The sequence below is a fragment of the Notothenia rossii genome, assembly GCF_949606895.1.
Source record: "Notothenia rossii genome assembly, chromosome: 10".
NCBI classification, from domain to species: Eukaryota; Metazoa; Chordata; class Actinopteri; order Perciformes; family Nototheniidae; genus Notothenia; species Notothenia rossii.
Window position 1 is genome coordinate 48,558,270 of NC_136908.1, and position 18,863 is coordinate 48,577,132.

At 40.3% G+C, this 18,863-nt stretch overlaps 1 protein-coding gene across 2 annotated transcripts in view; it reads right to left on the bottom strand.

Annotated features, from left to right (window-relative positions):
• Nucleotides 1–15,027, bottom strand: part of impdh1b (IMP (inosine 5'-monophosphate) dehydrogenase 1b) — a 17,370-nt gene extending 2,343 nt beyond the window's left edge. Inside the window, exons 1-15 of one of the 2 annotated variants that reach the window (XM_079655396.1) lie at nucleotides 14,845–15,027; nucleotides 12,306–12,404; nucleotides 12,046–12,123; nucleotides 7,006–7,054; nucleotides 5,400–5,501; nucleotides 5,215–5,289; nucleotides 3,031–3,237; nucleotides 2,848–2,935; nucleotides 2,564–2,763; nucleotides 2,052–2,142; nucleotides 1,825–1,920; nucleotides 1,243–1,386; nucleotides 921–1,065; nucleotides 696–839; nucleotides 522–605 (exon numbers count right to left, since the gene is read on the bottom strand). In XM_079655396.1, coding sequence (XP_079511522.1) covers nucleotides 522–605; nucleotides 696–839; nucleotides 921–1,065; nucleotides 1,243–1,386; nucleotides 1,825–1,920; nucleotides 2,052–2,142; nucleotides 2,564–2,763; nucleotides 2,848–2,935; nucleotides 3,031–3,237; nucleotides 5,215–5,289; nucleotides 5,400–5,501; nucleotides 7,006–7,054; nucleotides 12,046–12,123; nucleotides 12,306–12,403 — 1,601 coding nt within the window. In that variant the 5' untranslated portion in view covers nucleotide 12,404; nucleotides 14,845–15,027. The remainder of the gene's footprint in view (nucleotides 1–521; nucleotides 606–695; nucleotides 840–920; nucleotides 1,066–1,242; nucleotides 1,387–1,824; nucleotides 1,921–2,051; nucleotides 2,143–2,563; nucleotides 2,764–2,847; nucleotides 2,936–3,030; nucleotides 3,238–5,214; nucleotides 5,290–5,399; nucleotides 5,502–7,005; nucleotides 7,055–12,045; nucleotides 12,124–12,305; nucleotides 12,405–14,844) is intronic. The other variant, XM_079655397.1, reaches the window with a different exon arrangement.
• Between the last annotated feature and the right edge of the window lie 3,836 nt (nucleotides 15,028–18,863).

Consider the following 18,863-nt stretch of genomic DNA (forward strand, 5'->3'; position numbering starts at 1 on the left):
GTGCTTTTAAATCAAGTTTGCTGCTAGTAAAGTTAATAGTAATGGAATAGAAAATGCCAACACTCCCTGTTGCATGGCCCCTTGTTGTCCTGTAACTCAGGGGGGCTGTATTTTCTTTTTGCAGCACAACACCTTACAGGCAGTAGAGTCATTTTGTAGGAAAGCGGTTTCTTAGCAATGTAATAAAGAAATAATCTATGAGAGATGACAAGGGAATCACAGTTTAGAGCTCCCATTCCTGCTTCTTGGACAGATTACATCTGCCCTCAATGTAGCAACAGCTTCTACAATTCGTTTTTGCTCTATTTGTAACGGGGAACAACAATTGAATAAAGCAGATGATAATAATAATAACGTTAATGATAATAACCTTAAAATGTAAGATTTATTTTTGCATGATCCCGCCAGTGAAACAAAACAGATTACATGTTTTGCTGTCCCAGAAGAAAATGTACTTAACTTAGGTCTACTAGTGTACGATTTAACACAGAAAATCATGTTATTGTGTGTTTTGCACTTACGAGTGGAGTCCATGGACTCCTCCCTCCACCTGTGCAGACATGGTCCTTTTTTCGAACTTCAGCTCCCCAGAGTACATCATGGAACTGAGAAAGAAAGAAAGATAGTAAGACACCATGAACAAAAACATGTTAAAGCTTCCATATTATAAGCAGAAACTCCAGCTAGCTACTCACCGGAGAACAGAAAGACTCTTTGCCCCAATGTCCTGGCAGCCATGCTGGATCCCAGCTATCAGGTAGGGTACAAACTTGTGGATAGAGCCCTTGTCTTGGACCGACCCTGACACCCCCTGGGCCACCTTCACATTGTCACCCTCACTGTGGAAGCACATCAATCAATATTCCTCCAGTGTCACCACAGCATGGGAAAAGCTTTCACTACTTTTAGCCTCCACATACCTAAAATAGCGTTTCTGGCTGCTGGTGCTCTTCTCCATAGCGTCCAGGGAGCCCATGCCACGGTACTTTTTCAGCCGCACACCGTCAGAGAAGAAGTACTCCCCTGGAGCCTCAGTAGTCGCCGCTAGCAACGAGCCCATCATAACTGGAGTGGGAGACAGGAGAGAATTATCGGTCTGATTACACAACCCAATCATTGCAGCAGTGATAAAACCACTTTGTTGCTATGAAGACTGGATGTTTCAAAGATCAACACGAATAGACGAGGCATTTTTATCCCACACGGTTACAACACTCCATGTCAAAATCTTTCAGGTCTCACCAGTGGACGCTCCGAGAGACAGAGCCTTCACCACATGGCCCACAGTCTGAATGCCCCCGTCAGCGATGACTGGCACCCCGAACCGCCTGGCGTACTCTGCCACCTTGTACACCGAGGTCCCCTGAGGCCGCCCGCACGCCATGACTAGAAGGTAGGGAACAGATTTGATATGAGTGCCATGGCAACAGATGAGGAACAAAACAAGCACATTTTTGGGGAAAAGATAATCTAAAATTAAATGTAGCAGTTAAAGCGATTTAACTGGTGACTAAGAGTTATTTCAGGTGAAGTATGTATTTTCTATTCTTGTTGGTGAACGTGACCCAGTTTGAGCAGGAGAGGCCTGTCCCCATGGCAACCCAGAATGGGGCCTTGCTAGATCACCATGACAACTAGGAAGATATTCTTTACTGTTAGCAACCGATAGCCTTTTCTCCTCACTGCAGCTTATAGCCAGATTGATAAACGGCACGGCAAGGATTAATTTTCTACATTTTGAAATATGCGATTCCTTATCTCAATTATTCTTCTTTAGTTCATGCAATAACAGTTTATTTTAAATAAAGAACAAGAGCTGCTGACCTTCCTGTGTGATGCAGATGGAGCCGCAGCCCATGCCGACTCTCAGAGCATCGACACCAGCATCGATCAAATTCTTGGCCTGGGCTGCTGTAACCACTGAAGAAGAAAAATAAAGTGTCAGTAAATGTGCACCAAGAAGCTCAGCAATTCAATGAGTTCTATGCGTACAAATCAGAGTCTTTGCATAAAATAATGTCTGTATAGGAGCAATAAAGACACAAACTCACCATTTCCTCCCACTACTTGCAATTCTGGATGCTTCTGTTTAATATAACTTATCATGTTGATTTGATACACAGAGTTGCCTTGTGAAGAGTCCTGGAGAAGCAAAACATTCATGGTTTAAACACAAGGACGTTAGATTAGACGATTAGAGTATTCAAATGTCTCACACAGATAAGACAGGCTAAGGAATGCATACAGTGTGGATATCACAGTAGATGCGTAATTCCCACAGACAAAATGTTGCTTATACTTACTGTAAATATTGATAATACCTATACATGAGTGAATTTCCGGTTTTAAACAAAACTGGCTTTGACCTTTCCTTTATTTTTAATCTGTTCCGAGGTATCATATTTATTGCACTGCCCTACATTGGGTCTTGCAAAATACTCTACCTCACTTTCTCTTTATCAGTTGATCAAAAACAGGTATTGTTATGCAACATCTGCTCTTACACACAAATACCTAGTAGTAGGAAATACATTAACCACATTTCAACCATCAAAACACCCACCAGAACAACCACATCCACTCCGGCCTGCACCAACAGGTCCAGTCTGTACTTGTCGTCCTCCCTGGTGCCGATGGCGGCTCCACACAGCAGCTGTTTGCGTGGGTCTTTGGAGGCCAGCGGGTAGTCTCTATTCTTCTTCAGATCTGTCCTGGCAATAATGGCCACCAGCTCGTCATTATTATTTACGATGGGAAGCTTGCCTGGTAACAAAAGAAATTAGGTAATTAAATGTCATGATAGTGAAAAGAAAAGCTGCTGTCGCACACACATGCACTTTTATTCACCTTTTTTACTGCGCTGCAGGATATCATTGGCCTCCTTCAGAGTAACACCGGCTGGGGCCACAGTCAACTCATCCCTCTTTGTCATGGCCTTGGGGATGTTTGATAAGAAACAATCAATAAAGTGAAACATTTTTAAACGTATGGATGTACATAAGTTAGTTTGTTATTTTATTAAATACACACCTCTTCCAGAGACTTGCCGTGGTCTTTCTCAGAGAGGAAGTCGATATCTCGGGAGGTGACGATGCCCACCAGTTTGCTGCCCATTTTGCCCGTCTCTGTGACAGGAATACCAGAGAAGCCATGTCTAACTTTGGCCTCAAACACATCCCCCACTGTGTGGCGCGGACTCATCACCACTGGGTCTGTGATAAAACCCTGTTCAAACCTCTGGAAAACCAAGAGAGAATAAACAGAATTATAATCCATATGATTTCCCCTTACATTGTGCAAAGCAGCACAAAACACCACACACAATACAACAGAGTATATGCAGGAATCCTGAAGTCAAATGTAATACCTTTTAAGACCTTTTTTAAGACCCTTTCCATACATTTTAAGAACACTCATCGCAACTTTGAGTTCTAACCGGTTACATTGGCAACACACTTTACTATATTGATTGTAAGATAGCAAAACTAAACAGAGTGCAGACAGACTACTGAAGCCTCCTCTCCACATGAACTTCAACCTCTCTGTGAAGGTCAGGTTTAATGCAGTATGCTGCTTTGTTGCTTCTGTACTCTGTGCTCTTTCATTCCAGTAAAACTCCTCAGAAACCATTAGAAACCAGTATTTGACCAATAAACAAAACAATTGACAAAACTTTGAACTATGAAATATATTAAACTTTGGTGAGCTTCAGCGGGGTAATGCCATATAGGAGCTCCCTCACAAATACCCAGGGGTTAAATAGGGCTGGGGCTGTCCGGGGCAAAGCCCTGGCACATAGGACGATGCTCTGACGTCATCACCCTCACACATTTGTCATATGTTAACAAAAAAGGACTAAGACTTTTCTCGTTCTTAATTTAGACTATATTTAGGGTCTATATGTGTTGACTTTACTTTAAAATAGCAGATCTCTGTGACCGGATATAGTTTGGCTTAGACCCCAGCCCCACAAGGACGCATACGGTAAAACGCATACGCAAGCGCAAAAAAGTATTCCGTTCATACGCATTCGATTCATTAACGTGTCCGTTCACACTAGACCGCTGGAAATGCTGGAAACGATGTAGTACATATGTCAGGTCTGTAAGTGGCGCAGCTGCCGCCACAAAATACACCAAAAGCAGCGAAGAAGACCCCGGAGCATGGTTGCCATGGTTGCCCTTCTGTTTATTCTCCGCGGTGGACGGCGTGTTCTCCTGCTGTATCTCTCAGGTAGTCCACCAGCAGATGAAAAACACCCACCTCTCCGCCTCTTCCAAGGGACGAGGGGACCGTGCGGCAGAGTTTCCGTTAAAAAAATGTTCCGCCGGTCAACATGTCCGTTAAAGTTTAAATCTTCCGTACAAAATTAGAAAAGTGCCGGTCAGAGGTCTTCTTTGTTATTTATTGAGCTTTAAAACAAATTGATAACGACTCTGTTCTCTGTATAATAATATAATAATATTTAATAAACCGTGACTGCCTCTCTTTTCCTCCCCCTCTTCTGACAGCCCAGCAGCAGCAGGAGACGTGGGGAGAGGGAGGCGGGCTATTTCATCGTTATCAGAAAATGATCATATAGGGCTTACACACGGAGCCGTTGGACCCCCAGAGCGTTGCGTATGCCGGTCTACCCACCTTGGGACCCGTTACCGTAGTCGTTTAGTTCCTGCCTCCCCCCCCCCCCACACAGAGCGGAGCAAGGCAACGAAACTTAAAATAATAAGCAGCATTTTACGGCGCGCTATGCATGGGGCCGCCTTGAGGGGGTTTCCCGACATGTCGTTTCAGTAAATTAAAGGGTGTTTCATGTTGTCGTTGCTGTGGACCTTCTTAATACTTTGGAAAATGCCGTTTAATACTTTTTAATAGCCTTAATTTTCACTAAATTGATTGATCAACTTTTAATACTTTTTAAGACCGCCCGCGGACACCCTGTACAAACTAAATAGAAAACAAAAGTAGCAAAACAAAGACACACAAAACAATTACCATAACCTATACAGGGACAGTACAACAAAACAAGAATGGTCAGAGGAATGGTTCATATGAAAGTCAAAAAAAAAGTTTGATTAAAAGTACTTAATTTAATCAGTATACATATTTTAATTCGTACCAAATGCTGATGACAACAAGAAAATATATCATACAACTAAAACTACAAATAATATTTAAGAAAAAGTCCTTTTTACATGAAGGATGATCATAGTTTACCTTGACCTTGCGGACCTCATTGGCTTGGAATTCTGGTGTGCAGTTATGGTGAATCATCCCAATGCCTCCCATTAGCTACAAAATAAATGAAAATGTATAATTGAATTAATTTCTAAATAAAATTGAGCAATATATTTAAATCTGGGCTAAATATTTTAGCTGATGTGGGACAAGCGGTCTCTTACCGCCATAGCGATAGCCATAGCTGACTCTGTAACAGTATCCATGGGGGAGGAGATGAGAGGAGTCTTTAATGTGATCTTCCTGGTCAGCGCTGATGTCAGGTCCTGAGAGACAACAAAAAAAGGAGAACATGCATTTTATCGTCTTAGCAAGGAATCTTTGGTCATGTTTGGCATGTTAACCACCAGGGGGCAGACTTTACTCACAGACTCAATATCATGTACAATTGTCTCTTAAGGTGGTTATACATAACTCTGTTTTGGGTGACAGTTAAGGTCATGGATGCAAGTAAGGCCAATACAAGCAAACTTTAAAACAAAATGTAAGTGAGAGCGTACAGAATGTAAGCTTTAGTGTCTCATTAGGTTGTGAGCAAAATCAACTGTGTGGGTCATAGAAAACACAGTCCTTCCTCTCAGAGACAGAAACCTGGCTAAGCGTGGAAAAATGTGCCACTCTTGTATCTCAGCCACATTTAACATCAACATCTTACAGACTCCCACAACAGCCAACACCGGTTTTTGCTATCTTCAACTGTGTGAAAAGAATTCCTTGCACATGGGAATGACTTCTGTGGTGTCCAAGCTTTTCGTCCTTATCTGTGGCCGACATAAACTAGGAAGGCTTTTCTCAGGGGTTCATGGACACGGCAGAGTAATTACCTAACACCACATGTCCTTTAACGAGTGCACCAACCTGCTAAATTCAACCGAGAGTTAGGAAAACGTCTTTAGAACATCACGATCCAGGAGGAACAGCAACAGGCACATGTGGCCCTTCTTCATGTTTCCAACACCTTACACGGTGCACAAAAGCTACATATTATTTTATTCATTGTGACACGGTCTACTGAGTCTTTGTGGGAACATTGACTGCTCCGTTCAAAGTGGCAGCCAAATGTGGAATCATTTGTTATTCAAGCTTGGATAGACTCACTATCCAGTGGAAAAACTAGGGCAAGAAAAAGACTCTGTTGAGACCTTGACAACACGGCAAGGCTGACAAGCATCTCACGCAGCAACCAGACTTTCTGTAACTCTGAAGGAAATACACAGATATCAATTAAATTAAAATCCACTGAGATGGACGAAGCAGAAGAGAGGGATTTCATCTAAAGCTCAGAGATTAACTCTCCCGTCATATGCGGAGAGAGGTGGATGAGCAGCCGAGCAGACACAGATGTAAACACCAGGGTGAGGGAGCAGCCGCTGGGTGACCACATCGGGCAAAAATAGCCGGGCAGAAGGGAGAGGAGGGATGATGCCGCGGTTTAAAAAAAGAAAAAAGGGGGAGAAAAACAAGAGTATTATTGAAAGAGCTGCCATTATAGTTGAGGTCTGGAGTAAAGAGGTTTGTTTCTATAAAAAGGCTCTGTAATAAAGGCAGATGGTTAAGGAAGTGGTTCTGCCAAGAAGGCTCTGTCGGCTGCCACATCATCACGAGGGGAGCGGAAGAAAACTGAACAAATCATTAGCTTGTCCTTTGAAAGAACCAGGAGGGTTCTTACTCAGATGTGGCAGATACTTGCAACAATCTTCTGCCAAAGCCACCAACCCTATGTGCCCTTTTGTGCTCTCCATTATGTCATTCACACATATGTGTACTTACCACTTCGTCCGAGGTAAAGTCAATGAAGCCAGGTAATATCAGGAAGTCACTGAAAGACATAAGCAAAACGTCACTTAGCATCTCTGTGAGAATACGAGCATCCATTAAAATACCAAAAGCTAAGGAGCCTTTCATGCTTAATCAATCATGAACAATGTAATATATTCTGCTAAATATCTCAAATAAAAACAGAGAACTTAATAGTTTTCCAGCTCAAAGGGTTCATTCAAAAGTTGACTGTGCGAACTATTGAACAAGATTGTGTTTTAAAGAAGGTTTGAACCACATTACTGATTTAGATAACATAAGTTTACTCATTAGACATATATGTAGTTTGTCATTACCTGATCTCTTTCCACTCATTTGCTTTTGTATACCAATTTCAAGTAGTAAGCCAGAGAGCCTGAACATAGTGTTGGGCAGTCTTTCATGTCTCCTCATGGTTCTCAGAGTATTGCTCAGTGGCTCAGTATAGACACTGATTGCGTCTTGTACTTGGTGAAAAGCTACAGTCGCTCTTGCTCAGCTCTTAGACTGTATAAACAAAATGAGGAGGGAGGTTGGGATGAGTGGGAGTACAGGAGCTAAACACAGGAATGGTGAGTTTGTTTTCCAACCAGAGTCTGTACGCATTTTGTGGGTTTTGCAGATTGGTGTGAAAACAGGGCAGGGAACACGTGGCAAGACGGAGGAATAAGGGGGGCTGTGTGTGCCACGTGAAGGGTTTTGAGGGAAACTACAGAGTGGGGGTATGTGAAACAGGTAGACGGTGAGCATTACAGGTGGACAAAACAGGATATAGATGACAGATCAAAGGAAAGAAGAGGACTGTATCAGTTCTCTAGTGCCTCAAGTGTGGTTGGAAGTAAAGTCTAAAATAGTCACACAAGTTCCGTCGCTAGAAGGGAGGAGTCCTGAGTGTTTGTTCCCCTTCACTTTAGAGGCCAAAACATCAACATTGAGACGACCAGGAAGTCTAGCACACATCTGCTAGTGTTTAGCAGCAGCCACAAACCTCAGCTGCACCTACTGACTAAGGACCAGCACTCCACCAGAGCTCATTCATTTGAATTCTAAAGACATCACTGGCTTGGTGATGCCTTATTATGGTTTTTATTTGAATGTAGGCAAATGTGTGATGCTAATCGGTAGTGTTTCAAAGTACAACCAGAAGGCACACCTGAAACATTCCTAATTGTACCGTTTTGCTGTCTTTGCACTGGCATAACAATCAATAAACCTCAAAGCTTTTTTTTTTTTTGATATGAAAAAAAGGTGTGAGCTTGGCATGCTAAGAGATGTTACTCATTGGGTGAATCCCAATGAGCATCTGCATGTCTGCCTCTCATCGCTTTCACAAGGTTTCAGCTGACTATTGTTACCAACAGATAGCAGCAGCAATACAGTAGCTGACAGAAGGAAAACAACAGTCAGAAGTATGTGCTCTTATCTTAGGACAGCCCTACCTGTCAGGTAATCACACAATTGTGGTTGATATAAAATCATTATTTAATAGGCGTAGGGTGGGTTTTGCCTCACTTAACAATAAGGCTTTAAAAAAAGTGCGACAGACTTTATGGGTCAATAAAGGATACAGTACGTGATTAGAGTAAGCTCTGGAACACTTTGAGCCAACGGATAGAATACACAGTATGCAGATGTGTAGCATAGAGTGTATGGTTTTAATTATATGGTTTGTTTAGACTTGTGTGAAAGACCCAATGTTTAACCGACAGCCTGAGGCTTGTGTGAGTGTTTCAAAAGAGGCACATTTTAGATACACAGATCTTAAAGAGCCTGTGACAGCATCCCAACAACTGTTTTGCAATGAAATATTGGGCTACTAGTCATCTCGAACCGTCAGTTTAAAAAAGAAGGTGCGATACCGTTCCGATAAATATCAATAATTTCAAACATCGCGGGGAAATTCCTTCGACTCATTTTGAAGTTTTGGGGGAAACCGGAAGTGACGTCAATGCGGGAACGCTTCACTGTGCGGCGAGAGAGCCAAACACGGACAAAGTGTGTTGTCATGCGTAGAAATAGTGAATTACTGAGTTTAGGCACGTTAATAACGTTTTAATGAAGTTGACTACAGTATATTCATATTTGTCAGTGCTTTCATGTCAATGTGGCGAACATAAAGATAAATTATCGTGGTGAAGATGATGATTAAATTAGGATTATAAAATCGGTAGTGAGAGCAGCTGAATTTCCTCCCGTAGGATGCGATATAAAAACAAATTGATTATTTTTGTAGTTGTAAACTCAAGTGGATGAAACTACATTTATTAGTGCTTTCATGTCAATTCGGCGAACATATGACACATTAAATGATCGTGAGGATGATGATTTAAAAATCGTTTGTTTGAGCCGATCTGCATTTCCTGATGAGAAAACAAACCGATGCTTTTTGTAGTTGTAGTGCACCAACATGGATTAAACGTGTGTTTTTTTTTACCACAATGTTGGGGAAATTAATGGATAAAATGCACGGATTATTATTATTATTATTATTATTCCCACTCCGATCGGGACACTAGGTCCACCGTTTCCCCGCAGCGAGGCTCCCCCCGTTGACAGTTTACGTGGGCTGGGCTGGGTGCAGTGGCGGAGTGGCCATCGGGACGAATCCCGATGGACCGGTACCGAAGTGGGCCGGTCGGATAAGTCACTAGCACATCCCCCACTCCCCCCGTCCACAATTTATTAGCGGTACCGAAGTGGGCCGGTCGAGAGTCCCAGGCTGATTTTTAGTCCCAGTACACCACTGGCCACATGACCGTATGATCGCCCATATTGACGCACCTAATTCCTAAACTTCTAACAGATACAACATAAACCGATCCTTCAGCCTCATACGAGCTCTCAGTCACGTTCAAAATTAAACGGTCATCGCTGTCTGAGCTTGCTGTTGTGTGAGCCATCGTGCGTTTACATGCAGATGCTGGGATCCTGAACGGTGCAGCTGGAGCGCTGTGCCCGCAATGACGTCACACATAATTTGACGGGACTTGAAGAATCCCCGAGAAGATCCAGAAAATGGTCAACATTGAAGGGCAGATTAATGGTTATCAAAGTACAAATATCCAAAATCAGTTCAGTAACGGTTTTCAAGTAGGGTTGGCAGAAACTGACCATGATCAAAATCAATTATTCGGCAGCCCTGGCGAATAATAATCGATTATTCGACCAATCTTTAGTCGCACCTGTGAGGGAGAGGGGGGGTGGGGGCGGTGTGTAGCGTGCTGCAGCAGCACTCTGCTCTGCACGCAGGCTTCCTCCAAGTTTACAATAAAACAAACTGGTGGTGTGACCAATGGCCATTTACAATTATTAATACTATTACTATTATTAGCATTAGTCTATATTTTGGTTGAAACTAAGCCAGAAAAAAAAAAAAAAAACATAAATAATAATTAAAATATATATAAATAAAATCGATTTTTAAAAATAATATTTGATTATTGAGACTGTAACGAATATTCGAATAATCACTGGCATCCCTATTTTCAAGGGGACAATCTTTACTCAAATTGATGGGTTTGGATGATGGGGGAAACTCGTGTCACAGGCTCTTTAAGTAAACACATTTAACAGTGTCCAAATGTGTTCACTACACTTATTTACAAAAGGTTGAGCTAAAAGCTGCACTGACGCTTTTAGGGTTATTTTAGGAGTATTGACAGAACTACACAAGTTCAGAAGTACCTCTGATTAAAAAGATGTTAACAATCACACCCAGGACATGATTTCTGCACCTAGTTGAAGGTCACAATACAACAGGAAGCAGTTTCTCCTACAAAGCTGCCTTCCTGTGTTTCACTTTCTCTGGGTGGCTTGCTTCCTTTTCCCTCTACTAAAATCAAAACAAAAGAGAAACTAAAAAGATGTAATAGTAATAACCTGCCTAATCGTTTTCTTAGATACAGTACCTGTGATAGGATTTAAAATGTTGATCAAGTCAACGGGGAGTTAAGATAAACAGGAAAAGTAGTCCGAAGTTTTAAGCAGTCGACCTTATTCCAGCAGCATCCCCCAATTCCTCCTGCATTCACATGATGTCAATTCCAGCCATCATGTGCGCAAACCTCGCTTTGGTCGTGATGCACTTCATTACAGTGTGGAAAGAATTACACGCGGACACACTCAAACGCCATTACGTTTTCTATTCAATTAGCTTCTGAAAAGCAACAGCAGCGTGATCCAAGCAAATCATTGGTGGATTTTTTTAGCTAATTAACCTCCCCACTGAGCTTGAATTGCTTAAATCAAAATTGTGTTTTGTTGTGCAGACGACAATGCAGTATGGAGAATTATACTCCATATATTTCATATTGAGAATTAAATTGAGTCATTTTCAGGGAACGCTGAGAGGGCATCTTAAGCATTGATTGTAGAAGTTATAGAGGTAAAGAAAAGTGATGTGGGATTCAGGAGACAGTTTAAGAAGACAAAGGCATGCTTCTTAATGTCCAACAACCACTACAATTCAGCTGCACAATGCTTTGCTTCTTGTTATTTGTGATGGAAAAAATGAAAGGGTGATAAGAAGGATTAATGAAGAAAATCATGTCAGTCAAATCGCATTATGAGTTCAAAAAGATAGATTATTCCTATTTGTCACCAGAATGCATACCAGAGCTGAGTGAGGTTAAGTAAGAAATGAGAAATTAGTAACTCAAAGCAAAGTGTGTGTAAGAAAGTGCATGAGCTGTTCTGTCATGCATGTTGCACTCACAGGACAGGTCATGCACTTTGATGGTAAGTTGTAGTAAAATAATGCAATTATGTTCACTGGAAGCAAATTTGATCCCCATGACCAAGATCAGGTTTATCATTGCAACAAGCCCTCCATTTACATTCTGCATTCATGCACTATTATGACGCCAGATTACATTTTTGGCACGTTTTATGTAAGTCAAAGTAAAGGTGCTTTAGAAGGACTGTCATTTGCTTCCCCTTTATGAATATACTTTTTGTAAAAGGATTTGTAACAGCACAGTTTCAAAACAGTTTTAAGATGACTGTTCTACTCACTTGTAAGTCAACCCATCTCCTTTAGAGCATAGCTCTTCAGCCGTATGACCATCGGCGACAACGCACTGTTGGTCAGATCTGCTGGTTCAAAATGTGTTGGCCATTACAAAGCACTGCTTCGCACACTTCACCCACCACTGCGCGTAGGTGAGGTTTGAAAATAAGGAGACCTTACTTTGAAATAATTAAATAATTGTACTTAGATTTTTTCGGAAAATCAAATTAACGTTTGCATTGCAGAGAATGTGAGGGAAACGTACTTGTATGTAAGGCCATCTCCAACCGAGAAGAGCTGCTGAGCTGAGAGTCCATCTTCAGGGACGTAGCCTGTCCCACCGCTGATTAAGTAATCCGCCATGCTGACAAATGAAAAAGAGAGGCACATTCAATCAACTGTGAAACCCAAGATGTGTAATTTAAGTTAGAAAAAGGATGCTCTGGAAGAAAACAATACATCCACTTTGAAGACAGAGCTTTGGTGACCTTCTGGCAGGAAGACATAACCATAGCAACATCAACACCCCCCCACCCAGCAGCAGGTCAATGCGCCTGTGTGAAAAATGCATCTGCTTGTAAAAATAAGACACTAATAATCCGGCAATAAACATTTAATGAAGGCATTGTTTTTATAACTGCTGCAGAGACACAATTGGAAGAAATGTTATTTAACATTAGATCACACAAATACAAGATAAGCAATATTCAACTGTGATTTAGTGCCAAGATCCTTTCTGTCTCTACAAAACTGTTATTAAGACAAAACGTGCGCGTGAGGGAAATTACAGTGCAGTATTCCCCATGTGTGGAGCTAAAAATGGTCGGTTGACCCACTAACACTTAGTTGAACCACTATAGCAAAAAACTGTTTTAAAAAAGATAATGGTAAAAGCTTATCAGGTGAAACATTTACTACAGAAGAAATAACTAACCTCAAAATGTAGTATTGTCTGGACTTGAGCGGTGTAATTTAGATAGTGTCCTTGTAGTGACCTACATCACGTTATCAGTAGCTAGCAAACAGCTGCTTGCACCTCCCTAGTAAACAAATACTTCAAACCGGTCTTTGATGTGTATACAGTGAAACGGTGACGCAACACCCTTCCTAGTGCTGATCCCTGTACAATATCCATGCTAGGATCCCACATCTGTCACCTCAGGAGCCCTGGCGGTCAACCATTTAGTAAACAGACATATCCACAAAGCAGCACCTAAGCATTCATAAATGTCGTTTTTAGAGTTGGTTACATTTATTGTAACTCAACACCAAGTACGATCAAGCAAACCTAAATGCATTGGTGGAAGTACATTTACTCAAGTAATGTCCTTACATAAAAACAGAGGTACTTGTACTTTCCTTGAGTATTTTCACAATATGCTACTTTATACTTTTACTCGACTACATTTTGTAGGCAAATGTTTTACTTTACAGATTTAATTACTAGTTACTTTTCAGATTTAGATTAAAAATATATATAAATTAGCTAATACATAATGATTATAGGTTGGGCTACACAGTAGTATAAAGTCATTAAAATAAACCCTACTTTTACCAACTGCAACATTAAAGTGATGAACACATAAATGAATCAATATTTTTTATAAAATAATTGGTGCTTAAATGGGCCATCCTGCATTATGAGTACTTGAAGTATATTGTGTTACCAATACTGTTTAACTTTTAGGTAGTAACATTTAGAATGTAGGACTTGTAATCCTTCCACCTCTGCCTAAATGTAAATAGGAATAATCTGGGAATCAGTACACCAACAGTAAAGGTTGAGATTTTGAGAGTTCAGTACATGCCGAATTGAAGGGTGGTTATTGTTATGTGCTTGGGAATCTTAAAATATATTTTCAATGCGACAACATTTTTTTAATATACGTAGAAAGTATTTTTTGCGGATTTTTGAAGGTAGTTTGGTGATGCGTTCATGCGCAGGTCTGGTGTCATGCCACCAGAATGTGTGCATGATGATAAGCCTATATTTAACATTTTCGAAATACGAAGCACGTGTGGTGTAGAGTATTTAGCGTAAATTAACAAGAAAATACACCGTTAAAAGTAACACGTTCTTAAATCATCGCATTAAATAATTACATGTTTGCATGGTCACCGCAAAAATAGCTAGTTAACACTTTAAGCCCTGGCCCCTGGGTAACAATGCCTGTGATGTTAGCTAACCGGTAGCCTGAGGATTGGATAAGCAGTCACAACAAACAACTAGCTGGCACATGCTGTGATGTACATGACAAATAAAAAGTTGATATTTTACACAAATATTATATCTTCACAAACGACACCCAGTTCACCTCATATAATCCGTTACTAATGTATTCATAACTTACATGACAACGTTAACATTTAGAATAATTTTAAATTGTAAACCGGTTATATACAATCCCCAATTAGTGCTACTATAAGGGTCCCAGCTGCTGTAGGTGTTAATAATCTTTAGATACATGCAGTCCGCAGACCAGAAAGGGGCTCAGTGCAGACTGCAGACATGTGGGAGAACCGTTAGCATTTAGCATTAGCAGCTTGGTTATTTTTAGTTTGCCAACGAAAAACGCTTCCTCAAGACATTAAAGCAAGGTTGGCTACACTTAAGTATATTAACAAGTGGTATACACCGTGTAGCATCTTAGCTAGCGTAAATTCAAACATATTTTATAACCCGAGTACGTTTAGCTAGCTAACCTTTTTGGAGCTGATGCCCACGTTGACCGAAAGGAAGCAACTTTCCAGCTGTGAATCTACAAGGGGGGGGGAGCGATAATAGAGACAATAATTCCTTCTACCTCGAAAGACAACCTCGATGAAAAAACCTTCGTGGCTCCAAGATGTAAAAGTAGTGGTTGGCAGTAAAGTGAGTGAGAAGTGCTTGCCTGCTGTCGCTGCAGACAGTGCGTGTTGCTGTTATGTACTAGCAGCAGCAGCGTCACATCCCCTCTCCTCCTCACTCAGAGGCGGGTTTAACCCTCTGCATGTTCCTGCTGTGAAATCAGCCCCAAAAGTATGAAGCCACAGTTAACCACGTGGAAGTGTTGCTGATGAATGCTGGCTGACCGGTTCATCAGAGAAAAGCTCATTAAGTTTAAGTCTAAGGGCAATTGGAAACCAGAACATGTTGTTAGAGTATGCGGTAAGATAAAAACATTTAAATCCAGAGGTGGGAGAAGTACTTAGATGTTGTACTTAAGTAAAAGTAGAAGTACCAGCGTATACTCTGTTACGAGTAAAAGTCATATATTCAAAATGTTACTCAAGTAAAAGCACAAAAGCATTAACATCAAAATATATTCAAATGAGTAAAAGTACTCATTATGCAAATCAAGCAATTTTATAATAATATCTATATTATATGATTTGATTATAATTATTTATGCATAAATGTGTTTATCAAAGCTGGTAAAGGTGCAGCTAGTTTTAATGACTTAAAGCTTATGAATGTAACTCCATGTGTAACTAAAGTCTGATTTAAGGGTTGAATATAATTCAAATCATTAATCCAAATCTGCAAAGTAACTAAATATATTTAATAAATGTAGTCAAGTAAAAGTATATTATTTACCTCTGAATTGTAGTGGGGGAGAAGTACAAAGCAGCAAAAAAAAATTGAATACTGAAGTACAGTACATTTACCTCAAAAGTGTAGTTAAGTCCAGTACTTGAGTAATTGTACTTAGTTACTTTACACCAGTTTAAATTATATTTTATCGTTGGGGATTTTGGCAGAAGTACTGTATAAGATTACTTTTTAATTTCAAGTACATTACTTAATTGCTTTTATCATTCATCTTTATCCTTCCACTACATTTCATAGCGGAAATATTATAATTTTTACAGATAAAAAGGCACTTACTTTCTAATGTTGACCTACCAGCCGTGTCATTTTATAAAACACTATACATTGTCATGGATTACTCGTAGAAAAACTTATATCCATAAAATGCTGCTTACCTGTTATGATATATAAATAGTTATTATCCAATATTATAATATATTACATATCAATGACAACATATTGCTGCATAATGAATACTTTAAAAAATATTTAATTGAAAATACGTACTTTTACTTGAGTAGCATTTAGAAAACAGAGCGTTTACTTGTAATGGAGTACTTTTACACTGCGAGGTTGCTAATTATGAGTAAGAAAAAAGAACCTCCATTCCCATTGGGGTCAGGCAGTTGGAAGCAAAAACTTCTCTTTTTTGTATACACTTTTTGCAAAATGTTTACTATACTTTATCGATAAATATTCAGTGAAACATTAGTGGGACTAAATGGTAATGTGAAACTTGTAAAAACGTTTCAATAGGAAATCATGTGGCTAAGCAACTATCACAGATAAAGTGAAATGGATAAGTGTGCATTGGTTTTCTTACTGCCATTACACCTTCCATGCCCTAATTTTCCTTGATTTAGAGAAATGTCATGTGAACTTAAGCAGCGCTGTCGGATTTCTAGTCACATGTAGATCATATTAATTTGATTAAGTGTACTGACAAGCTAGCACCGATCACATTTGATTCACATGATAACAATTGCAGGAGGTGTGCAGAGTAGCCGCACGAGGAACAAAATGTCTTGAAATAAATCAAAATGATTTTCCCTTTTTGACTGTACGGTGATGGTTATAAAAATGAACTGCGTCATAAATTGTGAATCCCTAGAAGTGTATGTGCTTTCATTTCAAAGTACTGCATTAGTTAAGGAAAGAAAACTAGTACAACCACAACCAAAAAGGGCACATTGGGTCACAGAGCTCCTTTCATCAGGTCATGTGATATCTAATGAGTAACGTTGGATTTATGAGCAGTAGTCTTTTAAGAATACATCCAAAAGCTGCAATCCCAATTATGCTCTACATGAGATAAGTTTTGTACAGTCATATAGATAAAAAGCATTGTCTCTTCCAGCTACTGCTCATTGCTTGACTGAATGCCAGCATGCAGCTTGTCATCCATTTGTCAGCCACATAAATGGTTGGGATGAGCCGCTGACAGAAAATCATGATTACTTTCTCACAACTAAAGATATGGCTGTCGTTATCTTTGTATCACCTCTGCTGCAGCTTCACGGAGCAGAGTAACATGTTTCATTATTAATAAAGCTTTATGCGCAACAGCTGCCAAATATGAAAGCAAATAACTTGTTATCACCTCTTTCATTTATTAGGGCTCGCTTAACTGAAACAGCCCATTACGTAACTCTTGTACTACTGGCCTTTCTTGTTTGAGGATTATTTCTTGAAGGGAAGTTTCACTGATTACATTTCAATTATTGAATGCAATAGAGAACCACGTGGTCTTTCCCGTAACCTAATATGCTGCACAGTTCTCTTGTTGTATTAAGGTTGTTGGATTTGTCTGCCAAGGTGACTCAGGGGAACTGTTTCCCACTCCATGTTGTTTCAAATTAAATGTGGGTCATTGCAGATATGGGTCAGTGGTTCCTTTTATGCACTGTAGTTATTCTGAGTAGTTGATTCAATCTTTCCTCTCTGCAGCATGCTGCCAACTCCTGTCTTTTTGTTGCATCACAGAATTGTCACAAAGGGCAGTTAAAAATAGCAACGGACGACATTTTCTTCTGTTTAGCAATTGCTACTAATTAAAAAGAAGTATTAAGGCCTACAAACAACTAAAACATGAGTGTCATCATAAACAAGGAGTTTAACTTCAAGCGCATTTGCAAACTGATCTAAATGCAAGTGTGTGCGGACATGTAAACTGACCCGATGGCATGCCAGTCATTTACATGTGCAGCATTATGAAGGCACAGCCAGTGAAAGTGAATCACAAAAGCTAAACGATCATTGTCTTTTTATTTCACATATTGTAATGAGGGCTGTTATTACTTTAGCACTTTTTTTTCATTTCAAGTTTTGCTTTTGCACTTACATTTTCATAAAATCAAGACTAATCCTTTTAGCTGTAAAATCTAAAAAGAGTTGGACCTTTTATAAATGTGTTTACGAGCTCCTACTCTTCCTGGCAATAAATGAATCCTGCAGCAGGCACATTTGCAATCAAAACTGTGTTTACAATAAAAACAAACAGGTATATTTAAACCTTTTATATTGTTTTAGATGCACCCAAAGGGGGCTCAAGCTACATAAACCTTCTCAGAGACTCACCTCTCTGGGCCTAGTCCTGCCTGGATGCGTGTGGCACTGTATCTCTGGGCTGCAGTTTCATGCCCATGTCCATGTGAGGTTTGCCGGACAAAGACTTCACATCCCCGGGGTGAAACGTCGGCACATGGGGGCTGAGTTTCTCCAACAATTCTCCGATAATCCTTCTGGCTCTCCTTCGCTGCATCTGCACCAAAGTGCTCATGACCATACCCCTCCATTGTCCGTCCAAGGTCAGTCTCTGAATCCAGTGCCACCGTTTGCTTGCTCTTCAACAGAATTTCAGTACAAATATCCAACAGCTGAAGGTTACATCTGTGTCAAAACAGTTTGAATTCATATGAACTTCTTAGTTTGGCTCAAAAGAAGCAGGTACAATTTGGAAAATGCCCACTTTTTTTCTAAATATCCTTATCTGAATTCTAGTGTTTGCTCTATTTACTTTCAAGAACAGATATGGAGCTTAAGAGGTGTTCCCACACAGAGCAAAACGGAAAAAAGACCAGTCAGGCTCCTCCGTCTGCCCGTGCTCAGGATGCACCTGCCTAAAAAAGACACCAGCCACCTCTAGGCGTGTCAGTAGAGGGCGTCACCTAGGAGATTCTCCCACTGAGAGGGTGTCACCGTGGAAATGATGCCAGCAGCAGAGCGTTGTTGTGGAGAGGCTAATGTCTTTGA